The 18,394-nt window shown below is 37.9% G+C and overlaps 1 protein-coding gene across 2 annotated transcripts; it reads left to right on the top strand.

Moving 5' to 3' along the window:
* Positions 1–14,357: 14,357 nt before the first annotated feature.
* On the top strand, positions 14,358–17,194 carry RB195_016677 (uncharacterized protein; the record flags this gene model as incomplete). Of its 2 annotated transcripts, XM_064183312.1 has the most annotated exons (4): positions 14,358–14,735; positions 16,303–16,454; positions 16,717–16,885; positions 16,946–17,194. In XM_064183312.1, 4 exons carry the CDS (start codon positions 14,358–14,360, stop codon positions 17,192–17,194), a joined length of 948 nt encoding a protein of 315 aa, XP_064039193.1. The 2 variants fall into 2 exon arrangements, with proteins under 2 accessions (XP_064039193.1, XP_064039194.1); XM_064183313.1 differs by lacking the exon at positions 14,358–14,735 and having other exon boundaries at positions 16,390–16,454.
* Between the last annotated feature and the right edge of the window lie 1,200 nt (positions 17,195–18,394).

Below are 18,394 nucleotides of genomic sequence, written 5' to 3' on the forward strand. Positions count from 1 at the left end.
GCTTCGGATTATATTAAAGAAACAGTCGCATTTTAGTCCTAAAAAATCCTCAGAACACTTCTTCGTCTTAACAGAGATAACAGCCACTTACGATGACGTATTAGACTTCTATGGAAAACTTGTAATCCACGTTAAAGAAAAGTAAGATCGCAAATTGGCCGAAAATGTCCCCAATCATGCCTAGTTTTACGTATATTTGATTACTGTTGCTTACTAATAGAAGTCACATCGATATCTTGGTACACATATGATTTGCCTGTTTTAACTATCAATAATCTACTTAAAATTCACATCTTTAACTGTATACTGTTTTTCCTGATTGTTTTTCTTCTTTTTCAGGTTATTCCACCACGTGCTAGTCAATCGGCAGTGAGCTGTCATCATTTTCGCTGAATCCTAACATCCTTCCCATTGACGACTATTCACTATTACTGAAAATAACCTTGGACCGGATAGCATTGTAAGCTTCACACATTTACGATGTGAGATTTCTTGCCGCATCTTTGCGTACGTCGGAATTTATTGTTATCGAGTTTTTGAATTCTGGTTTTTTTTCGTTTTGTTTTTGAGCAGAACTTACCTAATGTTTTTTTTTTGAAATCACATTTATTTGCCAATTTGCACTTCTTTTACTACCTTATTAAAAAAAATTCAACATATGTTTGAGATTTTGAAAATAACTATTACTTAAATGTGGGATCGATTTCAAAATAGGAACTAGAAACCTGCCCGGACTCGTTCGTTCTAAAGATAGGTTTTTCATAGTTTTCGTTAGTTTAAGCATCTGTGCGATCGTTTCAGCAGTTGCAACGATGGCCAGGAGTGACATAAATAATCTGATCACATTTACGGTAAGATCGGCGTGTGTGTGTTTTTTTCGGATTCTTTTTCCTTCTCGACACTATTCGTCGTTTAACGCTCTCATCTTAAGTTAGGGCGTCCGGTCGGAATTCTGGAACGAGGGCGCACGCGTCAACTTCTTTCACCAATTCTTATTATCTTGGATCTAATTTACAAAGAGAAATATTGTTTTACGAAGAGACCATACATGCGTTTTTTTTAGAAAACGGTAGTAATTTGGGGTAAAATATAGTTGGGGGACTCAGTGGCGCCCTTTCTTTCTCGAAGTAAATTCCTAAATCAATCGGGGCCCTAAGAACTAAGCATTAGTCTTGGAGGATCTATGACTTTCAAGCTAAAGTTACTACGAGAAAAAAGTAAGCTAGAGTGTCGAGAAGCCACTGTGTGCCCCTTCCCCCTAACTACATTCTCCCCGTAATTTGTAGATGTGTGCCTCGTGTAGTATAGCACAGTCGCTGCTATGATGAGAATGAGGTTTTTGTACGTGACTGGCTGGTTTAGCAGAGGTTTATGAATTATTGTGATTAGAAGTGAATTGACAATTACGGGGATTCTCTGCTTAGCGAAAAATATGTTGTTTTCTTGCAATAGAAATTTGTAGCGAATTTTTATAACTAAAAATTTTTCTAGTTGCAAGATGGATCCGAGATTTTTACGGGTAGTCATAATCAAGATTGTATTTGTTAATTTACACTAGTGCTACTATAATACATACGTTTTTTTTAAAAAATGATTTTCTGCCCTTGTAAAATTCTATTTTGTGAAAATGTTTTTCTTTGTTGTTTCCGTTCTTTGTTTTTTTTTTCGTAAAAGCAGGAACAATGTCCAGCATCGTCGTATTCCAACATTGATCGCACTTCCACAAGTGGAAGTAAGTGATTATAGATACTAATTTCTTTGCCAACAAAGCATAGGAGCGATAGGGAGAAGCCGCACCCTCCTCAGGTGAATTAGGTTCGGCTCATAGGGTGCAGCTCAAGTGAAGGGGGTCCTTTCGATAGCCGTCCAAAAGTGAAGGGGTAATTTCGTCAACCGTTTAAAAGTGAAGGGGTCAGAGCACCGGCTCTGGCTCTCGCACCTATGCAACAAAATCTCATTCGATCCAGAGAAACGCGTTCATTCTTTGTATTAACTGACCATCAAGAACTGCATATGTGAGTAGTTTCCTGTTAGGCACACAAATCATTTATTATGTGTCCCGTAATATGAAATTCTTTATCAACTGTTGTGCAAAATATAAAAACTAAGAAGGGAGTAACTTAAGCAACCAAATTTTGTAATTTGATAATTGTTTTTTTGCACTTTTCGAGAATTATAGGAAACATTGTGTCTGTCCATTTTCGCTCTTCAAAGAAAATATTTGTGATTCTCACAGCCAAAAAAATGGCAAGATTGATGTTTTTCATACGGAATACGGAAAAGAGTCGAAAAAACTGGTCAAAGGAAGGGACACACGATATCCAATAAACAGCTTTGAACACTTTTGATCTCTGTAACCAGTGGTGGGTTCGACATAGATTGTGGAGGTAAGGATTAGGTTGAGGTTTGTGTGGAAAATTCTCGAATAGTTTTTTTTCCATAATTTGCGTGGCCGGCAGCTATCGCTGTCATAGGAAATGTGGTAAATGGACGGGATTTGTCATAGAACACGGAGAGCACAAAGGATGGATCATCATAGGAGAATTAAAACTGACTCAAAGTAATAATTCTAGTTATCAAACCTATCTTAAAAGTAGTTTTCCTCATTCTCCTTATAATCCCATTGTTGCTGTCTATTTTTATATTATTGTGGTGGGATATTCGGGATCAGTAGGAAGATTGAAAGGTCGAAGGTAAGGCACAGACTTTCACCAGCATCTTTTATGGGTCGGACCATGTATGATTGCGGGGAATGTCCCCAAAAATCTCCCTTCCCTAGTGTTACTTTGTCAACCAACTCTTGAAATGTACAGTTTGTCAACCAACTCTTGGAATGTACAGTTTTACGTTACCGTGTTCACTAGCACATTTATTTCGGTGCTCGGAACCTTAGAAGATATTTGTTTCAGTCAATTTTCATTTGTACTTACCTACGTAGGTGGTTACACTCTTGAACTCGTGAAATTAAGTTTGGCCTATGACTACAAACCGTTTGGTTTTTACGTGCAGCGCTTTTCAGGATTGTTAAGCCAGTGCAACAATTTCTTTTCTCAACTGCTTTTAGACTAGCTACGAACTTTTTCTTCGTTGCAGGAGTTACAATAATAGTGTCATTGTAGTCTTCTTTTTTTACTTTTCTTGCTCTCCCCGGTCCATTATCGCATTGTAATATTTGTATGAATAATGGTTTTTTATTCCTGTTTAAGCTTCTCTTAAGAAGACATGACAAAACGGTTATGCTAATATTCTTATCACCTTTTGAAGTCATATCCTCTCACAGGTCAAGTTCTTAATTTATTATTAGTGGTCCTAGCTAGATTATTATGAATTAGAGTGAATAATTATGGTGGAATAACAGTAGAGATTTTGATTTCTTTGTAATTCTTCTCTATTTGTTGTATTCAAAAATAATATCAGCTCTACATCTAAATAAGCGCTAATTGTAATGCGCGCTAAGCGTATTTATGTACAGTGAATTTTTCCCCTTCCCAATCTCTTCAATCCCTTTGAAACAGGTTACTGAACTGTCTCTACGTAGGTTGGAGTGACTTCAAATTATATTTCGCTTAGCTTTCGTAGAAAAAGATTTAAATTTCTTTGAATTTCTTGCAATCAGAACCCTAGATTCAATTTGTTTGTTGGTTTGAGCAAACTTTTCATATACATATGTATTTTTCACAAAATTTAACTTAAAATGGCTTCTTCTAGTTCAAAGTTAGCGCTGTTAGGAGGATGCTGAAAACGTTATGAAAGCGAATGAAAATGGCTGCAAATTTCGAGACCAGGACTGAAGAGTAGCTGATAATTTTTGTTTCAGATCACAGTCTGCAAGTTCTAATTATTATTGTTGTGTAAAAACTGGAACAACTGTTTCAGCAATGTTCATTTTGCCGGTGCTAGACGATTTTTAGATTTTCAAAAAGTTCCTAAGAAAATAAACCGGCCCGAAAAGTTTCAAATTTCCCGATTTGGAATAGGAAGAGTTGTGGGCATAGAGTATAGGCTAGAAATGGACTGTAGTGACCCAAATTTCTTGTAGAAGACCAGAACGCAAGTGTTCAGCTTATAGCTTAACCTATGTACCTCAGACAGCCACCTGCGGCATCTACCTATTAGCGCCGGCAACCCCTATTACCACTCTTATTTATGAGTACTTGTTTCGCAGACAACCGCTACGAATTTTTAGAAATTTTTTCGCTTTTTCGGTCACCATTTCCGTAGAAATTTTGTTACTTTTGATATTTTATTTTCTCTGCTCCGACACTATTCGTTTGAACACGTGCTAATTCTCATGAACTCCGCAGCATATTTGCGTTGAATTGAATATCTTCTTCATTTACTCACGCACTCCATTTTTTTCGTATTCATGGTGAAATTTCCGTGCATACGTTAAAAAAAAACGAAAATTGATTTATTTTCTGCACAAGATTGACGTCTTTTGTGCAGAAAAGGAATAAATTTTCGAGTAAAGAAATTTGACTTTCTAGAAATGTTTATCTCATTTGAACTAAATTTTAGCGGCGTTGGCGAAATCTTATAAGGATCGGCAATTTGAAAACTTTGGTAAGAAAAGGACGTAGGATGGAAATAGGTGTGCATAATGAAAATTCGTGCAAAATTTGATCAAACAATATCCGCTACTAATTTATCTCGCGGAGTCGTCAATTAAGTGACTTTATTACTGCAAGAAATCCGTCTCTTCTATTATTCCTAGCCTTTTTTGGTTGGGAATATAAGGAGAAAGGGACCGAGTTTCTTTCTTTAAGAAAATCATCAAGACATTGGAAAAAAAAGAATCGTTATCCGTACTTCGGCATGGAAAACATCAATCCTGTAATCTGGCTGCAAGAATCACAAATATTTTTGAGAACGGAAATGGACTGACACAATGTTTCTCATAATTCTTGAAAACTCCAGAAATCAATTATCAGAGTAGAAAATATGTGTGGTTATTAAAATTATTAAAGCAAGAGCATCAAATAAAAGAAACTATGATATAAACTTGTGGAAAATTATAGTATTCGTGGAAATTTTAAGATTTATATAGTCCCTTCCTTTCAGAGATTTTACATAAAAGATTCCGTTTTTTTTCTTCGAGGCGAAACGACCGCTCCTTTTTTTACATCTTTCTCCAACTCTCTAATATTTCTTTAAATAATTTTAGACTAGTTTAAGACAAAAAACAAGTAGATAAAGAACTTAGAGTTCCGCAATGCATTACTTTGGGGACGTACATATTCCGAAGTAACTCTAAACTAAAAAAAAGTAACATTTCTTGACTTGTACTGAAATGACAACTTGCATTCCGGGAGATAAAGAGTTCCTGACACTTTCTGATTTTTTGGTGCTACTGTTCAGATTTTTGGTCATTAGTCATCAGAAACCCAATATTGATAAGGAAATTTCTTGGAAAACAGCAAATAATCAGTATCATGTCCTAGTCACTAAATGTTCCTTTTTTAGATTTTCCGTACAGTCACGTAAAATGACGTATGAGGGTCGTTAACGTATTTCGGTATCTTTATTCCAATATTAAAACAAATATAATAAGAAATAAAGAGGATTAGGAAATATTTGCTTTTTTCGTACTGTATTTTTCGAACTCTTTCTACGTGGCATTTTTAAAAGTCTTTCAGCTGTCTTTCAGCTGATGCAAGGAATGTTTACTCTTTTCAAAATCAACGTAAGGAATCATTCAATTTTTGGTTTTTGTTGACCGTATCCGACTGAGCGAATTTTTTTTAAATCGGAATCTCTGGGATTCTCATGGAGTGGTTGAGGTCAAAAGTGATTGAAAGGTTTTAAACTGACATATTTAACCAAATCGAATACACACACGACACTTTTACAGCATTCCAGTAATAGAAACCGAACCTCACCGTAACAATCACTTTTGAATTAATCAATATCCGTAATTAAAGTAGAGTTTATGCGCACTGAAAGGTCTTATTTTTCTTTCCGTTGAGAGCAGAAGTATGATTTAGATAAATTGTGAAGTTTTTTTTTCCTAAATGAACGAATTTTCAGTATTACCTCGTCGCAGATTTGATCGAAGCGAACCTGGTTGCACACTCTTCTTTCCTGTTACAAGTGACTCCAATTCCAATAAAGCCATTTCGAAAAAAAAAAAAACAAGGCGGGTATAGAGCAGTAGGTAAGAGGTCCGCTGTGCCAGCACGGTCGATGGTTCGAAACCGCCATGAGGATAAAAAACATTGACACGCCTCAACTTGACACATTTTTCGTTTGTCTTGTTGTTTTTGTTCGTAAACTTCATACGATTCCGAATTTAAGTAAATCTTGTGGCGCATCCGAAGCGGATTCATTAACGCAACACACTTTATCCTTAGTCTTTATCTGGAAAAAGAGGAGGAAAGAACATGTAACTATACGGTTCTTGGCAGCGCTCCAAGTTCTATTAGATTCATTTACGCATATGGCATTTTTTCATCTATTTCTAATTGGTTACGGGATAAATACGAAGGTATATTTTTTAAGGATTTATCGAGAGAAGTGATTTATCGAGATCCATCTAATTTCGACTGAACTCATTTTTTTCTAGGGGAAAAATAAATTGCTATAGTTTCGAATTTTTCACTTGAAATTCTGTTCGGATCCTTGAGTTGTACTAGTACTGTTGGCACATACTTGGTCACTAGTCACAAGATTGTACGAACTAGTGCCAATTTATCCGTATCGTTTAATACCGTTTTTTTTCCAAATGACATTTTGTTGCCATTCTACCCATAAAGCTTGATTTAATTCCATTTCAATTATTCTTCTCTCATTTGAAGCGTTCTACTTCCTCTGGATCGAGGTCTATGCTCTCCCCGCATACTACCGTATTTCCGATGCAGATATTCCGTTAATCTCAGGGATCGTGACATTAACTTTCAGATTTTCGTGTGAAATTCCTGCTAATTACGAGAAATCAGCGAAGTGCTACCGTTTAGCGGCGTTTCTCCGAACACGTCTCACCGACGTGGGCGTGAGAAAAAAATTACTAGCTGTTTCAGCATTTCACGTCAGTGCGTGTCAGAAGAAAAAAGTTGTGTTCCTATTAAAACAGCGGTCGATCGGTCTGACTCCGATCTGATCGTTCTTTTATTTGTGTGTCCTGTTCTTCACCTATTTGGACTGTCCTATACGAACATTTCTTTCTTATAGTAATTTTAATTCCGTATTTCTGTTCCTTTTCAAGTAGAATTGCTGCAAATTTCTCCATTCTGGTGTATCAGATGCAGCAAAGTACACGTCTCCTCTAGTGTTATGGATGTAGATATTAAATTCACAAAAAAATTACTACGTTTATTTCTTCTGATCATGATCGATCAGTGTAGATCATCATCAGAGCTCGATTAAGGTACTGACAGCGAAAAGAAGCGGCCGTACAAGACCATAAATCTGGGAATGGCTACAAATATTATTCTTGAGTCAACATTTCATACTTTTCCCTTGGTGTACAGAGTATTACCTACTCTCTTTTAGTGGCTTCTGTTAACTGTTCAAAGTAGAAGTAATTTGATATTTATCTTAATACATTTGGCATGTAAAATATCATTTCGCACATTATTTATTCATTTATTTATTTAGTTTGGTGCACTATTCACATTAAAATCTTGCATGTTTTAATCAAGATAGCGAAATCATGTATAAAAAGCGAAGAAGAATGAGAGAGCAGAAATCGTTGAGAGGATTAGAGACGATGATGTAAAAAAAGGGAAAGTGCAGATTGATGAGAGGGGATTAATCCAAGAAGGCGGAAGTTCATAATAGTTCATAATAATTTCAAGTTCATAATGATGAAAAAGAAGGCAGAAGGAAGAGTCTTCTTTAAGGATTTTTGTGCTTGGATTTTTTTGATTTGTTTTAGAGGATCAGCCTCGTAGAACGTGGAATTGAAAGGGTGATGCTAGGAATAACCCGGTTTACGCAAGTGGAGATGGGATTCGAAGTTCACTCCCACATCGAGGTTCGAAGATCAGAGACGCTGCCGCATATGCGAAGGAAAATAAAATTAGTTGGGACGGACACGTGGTGAGTTTCAATGACAATCGTTGGACCAAAGCCGTAGGCGACTGGACACCATGCGACATCAAACACACCGCAGGAGGACCGCCGCCCCGATGGTCAGACCTCTTCACGAAGTTTTTCAAAGAAGAATACGACGCTACTAGAGCCTCTCACGAGAAGAGAACCCACTGGGCAACTCTTGCACGCGATCGGGAAAAACGGAAGTACTACTAGTGCCTGCTCGAGCAGATCGATGAACAACGGGAGCGCAGGTGATACAGGTGTTATGGAAGAACTTTATGCAAGAAATCACTTTAGTATTACTCCATGTTCAATTATACTTCTAAAATTTTATTTTCAAAGAAGAATGTGAAAAGCTTCTGTCTTTTCGGCAGGAAATTTTCAATGAATTCACTCTCAAAGGCATCACCCTACGAATCTATGGTGGTGCGGGCTTCAGGTGGGTTATGCCTATACGGGGTCGTACATTGTGGGGAGAAGAGTGATTTCGTCCATTCCTTCCTAATTGCAGTAAAAAACGACCCGGAAGATGCGGCTTCGAGCGTTTCGGGGCGCTATTCTCCACAACGAGTTCTATTGGAGCGCGCCAGCCTTGTGCACGCGCGCATCTTCCGGGCCGTTTTTTACGGCAATTAGGAAGAAATGGACGGAATCACCCTGCTCTCCATAATCTACGACCCCTTCTGGGCATAACCCACCTGAAACCCGTACCACTCCAGATTCGTGGGGTGATGTCTTTAAGTCCAACGTACATAATAGGAACTCAAATTTTCTAATGAAAGTATTTTTATTTCCAGAACTAAGAAAACAAGAAGTGATATCGCAGTCGTAGCTGTTATGATAACAATCACGTCACCAAGATATTGTGTGTGTATATATCACTGATATGATATTTATATCACTAATGACGGTAATATTGTTGGCGGCAATATGTTAACTTTAGCTATGTGATATACGTAAGGTAATATAATGAAGTTTTGAAGGCAGCATATCACGAACCTGACGCGGTGAGGGAATCTGCGGAAAAAGCCAGAGGTAGGGTCGTAGATTGCGGGATTAAGGGTGGTTCCACTCATCTCTCCCTGATTGGCGTAAGAAATGGCGTAGGATCCATTTCGGTTATTACGAGTTACGTTTGAACGCTCCTCTGCACAGGTTTCGGCCCCCTTAGCAGCCTATCCATTGGTTTTACTTGAATAGCCTGATGAGAAGACATTACTGATCTTCGACCGATCGGACCTGGAAGCGGTGCGAGTTTTTAGGATGGTTTCAGTCGCAACACGCCAAAAAAGTGGCGTGTTGCGACTGAAATCATCTTAAAAACTTCGTTTTCCAAACTGTTTCTCATCGCAATCAGGAAGAGATGAGCGAAACCACCTCTTCTGCAATCTACAACTCTCCGCTCCAGATTTTCTCGCGGATTCCTTCACCGCGTCAGATTCGTGGTATGCTGCTTTTAAGATTTGTAACCGGTAGGCTCGCGACCAGACCATCCAGAATTCATAGGAGATCGAGAAGTTTCGGAAGGTAGTCGTTAAATGTATGACTAGAAGGGTGATCCTCTTCTGGTCCGGACTGTTGTATTCCGAAGACGTTGCCACCAACGCCGCGCTCAATTAGTCTACAACGAGTACAACTGTATTGGATTTCAACTGACGATATTCGGAGCGAATTCAGGATTGCAACAAATATTTTAGATTTGCTGTCTTTGTCACAGGTTTTAATTAGAATCGGATTCCGCATAAGACGTTAATGTCCTATGTCTCGTAGCTTTTTTCAACGTGTAGAACTGGTAAATTTGGGTAATAGTTCCCGTGGTTCGCGACAGAGTATAAACGCAACGTAACCATTATTTAAACATGAGATGGAGTTTGATGAAAAGCTCTAAAAGGTTCATTCCCGTTGATACTGTGAAAAAAAATTTAAAGAATTAAATTAGGTTAGAGAATGTGCGTGGATAGCTGCAATCATTTCATCAATTTATGCATGTTGAGACAAAAATCGCAAAAGTGTTTGGGTGTACATGAAACTTCCAACACATATGGACATAGGTCAGAAGCGTTTAAACTTTTACGAATCCATTAGATCATTTTGAATTTTTCATTGCTTTACGCTGCTTTAAGAAGAAATAGAGAATGTTTGTGAGAATATTTTTCTCAATCAGATATTATGAAGAACATTTAGAATACTCAATAATTCACTATAGAAAATTCATAACAGCCCACTTGCAGATCGAATCGAAAGATACTTGATTACGCTCAGCAATTGCTTGATGTCTAGTTGCGTGAATAGAAAATGTGAATCTAATGGAACAAATGAAGGAGAAGGAAGTTCTTATCGCAGATGGGTGTTTCCAAGTAATCATCTTGAATTGTTCTGCCGTGATAACTTCAAAAATTCTAAGACAAGAGGAACTTTTTGATTTGCTAAGAAGGGATTCTGCAAAGTGCAGATAAGATAATATGGAGCATGATTCATTCTTTGACGGTGTAACTTTATTACATTATAACCTTAGAATTTTTCCTCCTATTCATGATTTTCAATTGTTCATTGGCTGCACAATTTGTTACAACTGAATTCTGATCCTAAAGAAAACGTGAATCGCGTAGTTCTTACATAGCAAATACATACAGACATTTGACAGGTGATTTATACTTTTTTTTTTGTTCAAAGTTTTACTTAGAGAAATCTCTCCTCCAGCTTCACTTGAGCTAAAATATTGCATCATCCCATCAAATAGCGCAGAATCCTGTACCTCATTTTTCACCAAAAATGTGGTGAACAAAATTCTTTTATCCCAGATATACTTTCCTTGATTTTCCATAGTCCACTTCTAGTTTTCTAGTAGACATTCAAACTGCTCCTCTTCCAAATTTCACTCGTTCGTGACAGAAAGGTGCTGCTACAATTCCACTTATTTATTCAATTTACCAGTCTGAACGTAACCAAAACCCGGACTCAACACACCCCCCCCCCCCCCCTTTCCTTCACTGATCAATGAAAAATAAATCCAGTGGCAGTTTATGTATGTTATGTGCAATGTTTATGTTTATGTTTCTGCAACAGAATCAGTCCTTGTTCCTAAGAACGCTCGTTCTCCTTAAGGGCATCACCCCACGAATCTGAGGTGGTACGGATTTAAGGTGGAGTATTCGTACATGGGATCGTAGATTAAAGAGAGGAAGAGTGATTCTGTCGGACTCGTTGTAGAAAATAGCGCGCCGGAACGCTCGAAGCCGTAACTTCCGGGCCGTGTTTTACGGCAATTAGGAAGAAATGGACGGAATCACTCCCCTCTCCTTAATCTACGATCCCGCATACGAATACTCCACCTGAAATCTGTAATACCTCAGATTCGTGGGGTAATGCCTTTAAGGAATCGGAGCGCTGATGGAAAATATCACAATTTTTTTTTCCTAAAAACGTCAGTATTAAATATAGAGGATATTCAAACTTGATTTTACAACTGTGTTCCTGAGATACCGTAATGATTTGAGAATCTTATTTGAAGTTTGAGTTTTTCTTCTCTTTTTCCCTGCGAAAAGCACAGAGAGAGGTGCTAAACATGGAATGACGTGAATGTCTTCCGTCATACTGATGAACATAATATTCAATGAACGTCAGACTTCGTATACCACTGCTAGCCACTGTTTAAACAACCGTTTGCATGCGTGTTCCCCATTTTTGAGGGAAAGATGGTATTAATCTAATGAGGTAAAAGGGGTTCTCCTGCACCAACAACTGCACTGCTTCCAAATTTTGCGGCCTCGTACCAATCCTATACTGTGGAGTCCTCCTCGGGGCAATCTGGACTCGCTACCGCATTGGGACCCGGTTCATCTCATTTGAAATAAAGTTCCTTGCTCTTCAAGATAGTACATTTCGATATTTTTAAATCACTTTTTTTATTCCTAAAGGATCTTGACTAAGTTTTTCCTTTTCTATTTTATTTGTTTTTATTTTTCTGTGGATTCAAAAAAGACAATTTGTTCCTCAACTCAATACTATTGATTTTTTTAAATGCTTGAGTGAGATTAAAGTCGTCAGAATTTTTAGATGAAGCGCACATCGTATGTTAATGACAACATATTCCTGTGATTTTTTCACTTCATCATTTACTATGGCTAAATTGTAACGTTAATTGCCTTACGTTTAATTTGTAATGCTAAGTCTTCATTATAACTTTGTTGGTGCAAGAAGTAGCAGCAAAAAGAGCAAACGGGTGTAAAGAGTACATAGGTATAGATGGGTTTTCAAATTAAGCGTTTCTAATCTTCACTATTGTGAGTTCGGAATATAATTGCTTCACATTAAATTTTATTCATGCGTTCACTTTTTTCGTTATTTCCGTCAATCAGAGTCTCTTAATTTATTGGTAAAAAAAAATGGTAGGGGAGAATAGAAAAATTTTCACTTAAGGTAGTTCTAGAAATTATGTTTTATCAAAATATCAATGGAAACATGAAAACAACACTCTTTCCTTGAAAAGGGTTTGGTCCTAATATAGGTAAGGGAACTGTAGGTTAAAAGTTTCGAGAATGAGATCACAGGCAAACGAAACGCTCAAATTAACAAAGGCTATCTGTTGAGGGCTACTGTAGCGTTTATATGCCACATTTATTTCTTAGCAGTAAATTGAAAATTAATTGTAAATGTTCTGCGACATAAAAACTAATATACTTTAATTTTCTAATAAAGGAGATCTAACATAGAAAAGTGTAGAAAACTAATCCTAGTAAAACATAACAAAAAAAAAGAAAGTGGTTTTTGACTTAAGATGTATGTAATGATGCAAGTCGTAGATCAAAAAGCTGGCTGATCAGTTAAAATGAGAGGATAAAGGAAAGTTTCGTTTCTCATCGTGAGGAAATAAGGAAATTAAAGTCAGTAGCTCTAGTATTCCGACTAAGATTTCAGGGCCATGACGCGCCGTTTACAAACATCCTTTACCTATGAAAAAATGGCCTTAGGCAAAGAATGCTGTAGGACAAAGTGTCTTAAGATTAACAAAACTCGAGTAGCAAATCACTCTCACTTCGGTCACAGGAAAGCAACAAAACAAGATGGAATATTTACCATATGAAAGGAAAACTCTTCACGTTTCTTATCTATTTAGTGCAATTCGGAAGGGCCTCCATTTGTTGCCCTATACACATCTAAATGATACTCAACTTCTTCCCACACACGGTTAAGGACGTCTGGTGGTACAAGGTGAATAACGTCTGCGATTCTCTTAAAGGCATCACCCCACGAATCTGAGGTGGTACGGATTTCAGGTAGAGTATTCGTATGCGGCATAGTAGATTATGGAGAAGGAGGTGATTCCGTCCATTTCTTTCTAAGTGCCGTAAAAAAACGGCCCGGAAGATGCGGCACGAGCTCAAGGGTTGGGCGCTCCAACCGAACTCGTTGTAGAAAATAGTGTGCCAGAACGCCCGAACCGTATCTTCCGGGCCGTTTTCTACGGCAATTAGGAAGAAATGGACGGAATCACCCTCTTCTCCATAATCTACGATCCCGTATACGAATACTCCACCTGAAATCCGTACCACCTCAGATTCGTGGAGTGATCCTTTTAAGGACGTCTGGTGGAACAAGGTGAATAACGTCTGCGGTTCTCTTAAAAATCTAAGGGCGTCAGAGCCGGAGATCGTGGTGCCTCTGGCTTGTCGGAATCGCTCGCTTCCTATCCAATCCGCACCTAGATATTCACGTTGCACTCTGTTCACGGGTTTGAACTTAGCAAGCCACCCAAGCAAGCACTGGACTATCCTCCATACTGTTCACATCTCGACCACATCATGGAAGATTTCACATTTCTATCTTGTTTTGTTGCTTCCCCGTACACCGCTCAAACGAACACCATAACTCTACGGACACTTTGTACACGTACATAAGGACGTGTACATTCACATGAAATGATTTTATATTTTATGTCATGCTTATTATTACTTTATGCATTTCTGTTGCATATTAATTTGCTTGTTTCCGTCTGGAAAAAAGTAAATAAATGTTTAACAGAAGTACATAAATGCCTATTCTTTTTTTCAAATGGAGGCACCTAAAGACAGCGATACTATGTATTTTGTAGAACAACATTCTGCTCTTTATTTCTTACATATATGAGGTGATGAATGACTATAGAAAAATGCTGTTATGAATCATTTAATCTGGTTTTTGCATTGTTGTTATCATCTACTCGTCCTGATGATTTCTCATTCCGTGTCTACTCGTTATTTCTTCATCCAGTGACTAAATACAGCTAAATGACACCCCTTAGTTCGTAGCCTCGTTTGTAAATGTTGAAATTGTTTTTTAGCGCTATGGCAACCACACTTGAATGCTTTCGTGATGATCACCCAAACGAACCGCTGATAGCGTATCGGATCTACCTCGGCTTTTTTCTAATACTCTTCACTGTAATATCGTTCATACTCAACCTAATGCTACTCATTATCGTCACAAGGACATCGATACTAGATCGATTATTTTCCTTCCATGTGATCAGTTTTATTGCGTCCAGTATTGTCTATCTATTCGCCAACAGTTTAGCGTTAATACCTACTGTGGTGGGATCCTTATACCTCAAAGATCCTTGGAATTATATACTCTCAACGGGTGATAATCTCGGTTATCTGGCTTTAATGTTCACTACAACAAATGTTGCTGTCGATCGATTTTTGCTCTTCTTTCTACCACAGGTAATCGTTTTTTCGGCTGAGAAAAAAATTCGAATGCGAAATTCGAATAATAAAGAAATTGAAGGAATCGTAGATCTTGTAAATTTCCTCATCCTTGAATATTTTACAATAATTTTGGAAAACTCCGAAATCTTACCTTGTAACTGAAAAACTAATGAGAGAGTGCTAAATATCACTAGTCTTCTCGGGTGCCAGGTCTAACTGTTCTGGAATCTGAGAGAACATTCCAGAATCTGCAAAGTTCAAAAGGACGGCGCGCTGTGCGTGAGATAATTGTGATCAAAATGGACGAGCTCGAAATTTGACGTATAACGTACCTTCTACTGTTTATCCAGTCGAAAAAAAAATCCCATTCGGAATATCTGGTAGAATTTCCACCAACAATAAAACAGAATCTTTTTCTTGTGGAAGTCTTTCTAAGGTAGGTAGTAGGGCAGCCACTGGCAATGTCGGACATGGTTTACATAGTACGAACTTCTCTTACGTATTCATTGAGAGACGTTTACAAAAGAATACATATTAGCGGCGGCTGTAGACTGTGGTCTTGTAGAGAGGGCTCACAGGAGACATTGGGTCGCAGATGACTTCGGTTAATTGGAGCCATAGTTGCTTAAAGGCTTCCAACACTAACATCTATTGTATAAGCCACAAAAATACTTCATTGCTGAACAGAAAAGAATGTAAGAAAGTAGGCAGAGACATGTTCAAACCTCCAACGACAAAAGAACGCACATTACGTAGATGACAGCAGGTTTATCATAAAAAAAGGATAAAGGATAAAGTCACTGGCGTATCAATCCACTTGGGACGCGCCAAAGCGTTTTACTGGAATTCGTAATCGTTGAGGTTTTGGAACGTGTATTGTCCTATACAATGACTTGCGGGGGCCAGCCGATGATCAAGTCAGTCTTTTTATCCTCCCAGACAAGTCTGGCACCATTTATCGACCCCGAAGGGATAAAGGGCTTGGTTTGCGCTAGGGCGGTTTTGAACCCTCAACCGCGTGGCTACAATGGACCTCTAACCGTCTGCGCCACGCCCGCCCTATCGCCTCTATCATAAACCTAGATCAGAATTCACCTTAGCTGCACCTGAAGCGCTGCGTTTCATCACATTAACTGCAATGGTTGCCTGTGAGTGATAGGTGCGCGCTAATTCTCGAGGTAAATCTTCCATATCCTCCCACTATACTCTAGGAGTTCGAGCTCTTTAGAAATTTTAGAGAGAAATAACATTCTGTTCAGGACTTTACTCAACCAAATTTTAGGGAAATATTACTGTGAGTCCACGCTATAATTCGAAAATCACATTTCTTCTATAGTAAACATGCACTTTTTGTATTGTTCAATTTTGGAACGATTAGGTTGTACAATGATATAATTATGTTAACAAAATTCCCCTCCCCCCCCTTCCTTGGATTGGTCGACATTGCACAATTTTGTGCAAACTAAGCAGTTCTTTTAAATATACTTTGCTCTAATTATTAAATAATCCTCTTTAGTAGTTAAAAGTTTGACTAGGGAGGTTTATAAGACGAATATTATGAATGCAAGAAATTCATTTCTAGATTCAACGATACATGGCTACAAGAACAATAGTGTACGCTTGCTTTGCATATATTCCATGGTTTTTTTCAATTTTAATAACAGTTCATATGGCTGGAGAAGGATGTTTGACTCGAACAAATCCTTATACGCTGACGTTCACCTACGGATGCAGGTGATTTCTATGGGGATTTTTTGTGCTTGCTTGATTTTCCACTTAGGGCGTTCTCTTCAGAGTCAGCGTTCAAGTAAATTTTCTATATTGGACTTATTTCAGTAGTAGGTAGGTCTTGGGACGTAGTTTTGAAAAACGACTGCGAAAATCTCCAAATGTAGCACTTTCTCACTTTCTGGTTGTCAAGACATTTTCTTTGCGTCTTAAGAATATAGGTTATGCTTGAAATTTGACAAAGGTTTCTTAATTTTAAACCTTTTAGTACCTGCAAATTCTATGGTCCAGTATTGAACCATTTCGGATTCATTTTTCCAACGATTAATTTTATCTTATACGTGTTTATCTACATCCAAATCATTGCTGTTCGACTTCGCTTGGATGGTGTCGTAAAAAGTGATAAATGGCAACGTAGACGTAAAGATATCATATTGGTGGGTTGTTTACAAACGCTATTTACGTTTAGCGTGAATGCCGTGATGTGCTCCTCTTAGGTGTTTCAATTCTCGTTGATATGTGCTCTACAATTCGCAAGCAGTGCACTTTTCTACATTCTCCCTCCACTTCTTCCCGGAAACGATCTGGCTTATCATTTCCCGATGATCATCTCGACGATGAACACGATGACAAATCCTGTGGCGATGCTATTGTTCCAACCACGTCTTCGCAAAGCTTACACGTCCTTGATAACAAAATTCAGTGTTGCGCCTAGTGTAGCGCAAATATCGGTAGTTCCCCTTTAGGATTTACGTAAGACTTTAACAATGTCACTTCTTTTTTTCCATAAATAGTGACAATTCCTTAGAAATTTCTCTGGAAGAGACCGCAATCCAGAAATTGATCTTGAGCGAGAAGTTGTCTTTGATCAGTTCCCGCCTTTTCCGCACAATCAAACGCCTAACAAAAAAAAGGAGAGGGGGACGTAAGTCAGCAGAAGGAAAAACTGTTAGAAAAGTCAGGGGATATGAAAAACGGGGAACACATAAATGCATTAATTCCACTGCGTCAAGAAGAACATGATGGGGACCAGTTTTCGGTAAATATTAAGCTACAGTATAAATGTATATTAAGCATAAATGCACATAAAATTTTTGTCTAATTTGTAATTTTGCCCACAATCATAAAATAATGATTGGAAAACTTCTCAGCACGGCACATAAGACTTCAAAGAAGTGTTTTAGTTATCTGCACGATTCTATTTAGTTATCATTCTGCAGATATTATATTCACGTGCTTTATGACTTTTATTCTCTCTATTACCGGTAGTATTATTGAATAGTCTTTTGTTTGACTAATGTTCATTTGAGATTTTTTTAATGTTTGCTATTTTCTATCCGCATTCCATGCGACACTCATTTGTCAAATAAAAGACTTTTTACAATGTATATACTTCCAACAGAGAGATAATTCCTGAAGATTTGGGCTGATAAGGTTTTTCCGCGTAAACATTCTGAACAGCTGGTCTTGTTGGGAATTTTCAGAAATCAGCCTGAAATCTCCTGCTCGTTTCTAAACAAAACAAAAAAAACGCAACCTTGTATTCATAGCCAAAACACTGATTCTCTAGCTATAGATGAATTCACATTGCAGAAAAGTTGAGATTTAGTGATTGTTGAAGTTTCCTATTATGATCCGGGTGTTATTCCCTTCCCTAAATCCAGTCAAGAAATCAAATCCAGATTGACGACTGGGAACCGTCTCCTAAAATGTCTTCGTTCTCTCTAATCCCTTAAGAAATCTTAAAGAAACCTCTTATAAAAGGAATTGGCGAAAGTGTGAAGAGAGGATGCTAAAACTCGTAACAAATGGTCACTTGATGACCGATTTATTGATGATGAAAAAAACAACAAGATTTTCTATTACGGGGAAATCCAGCCTGTTGCGTATTGGTGTGCGTAGCTTGACTTATATTTGCAGAATGCTGGTCAGATGGTTTTTGACCA

This window comes from Necator americanus, chromosome II (genome assembly GCF_031761385.1).
Source record: "Necator americanus strain Aroian chromosome II, whole genome shotgun sequence".
Lineage (NCBI taxonomy): Eukaryota > Metazoa > Nematoda > Chromadorea > Rhabditida > Ancylostomatidae > Necator > Necator americanus.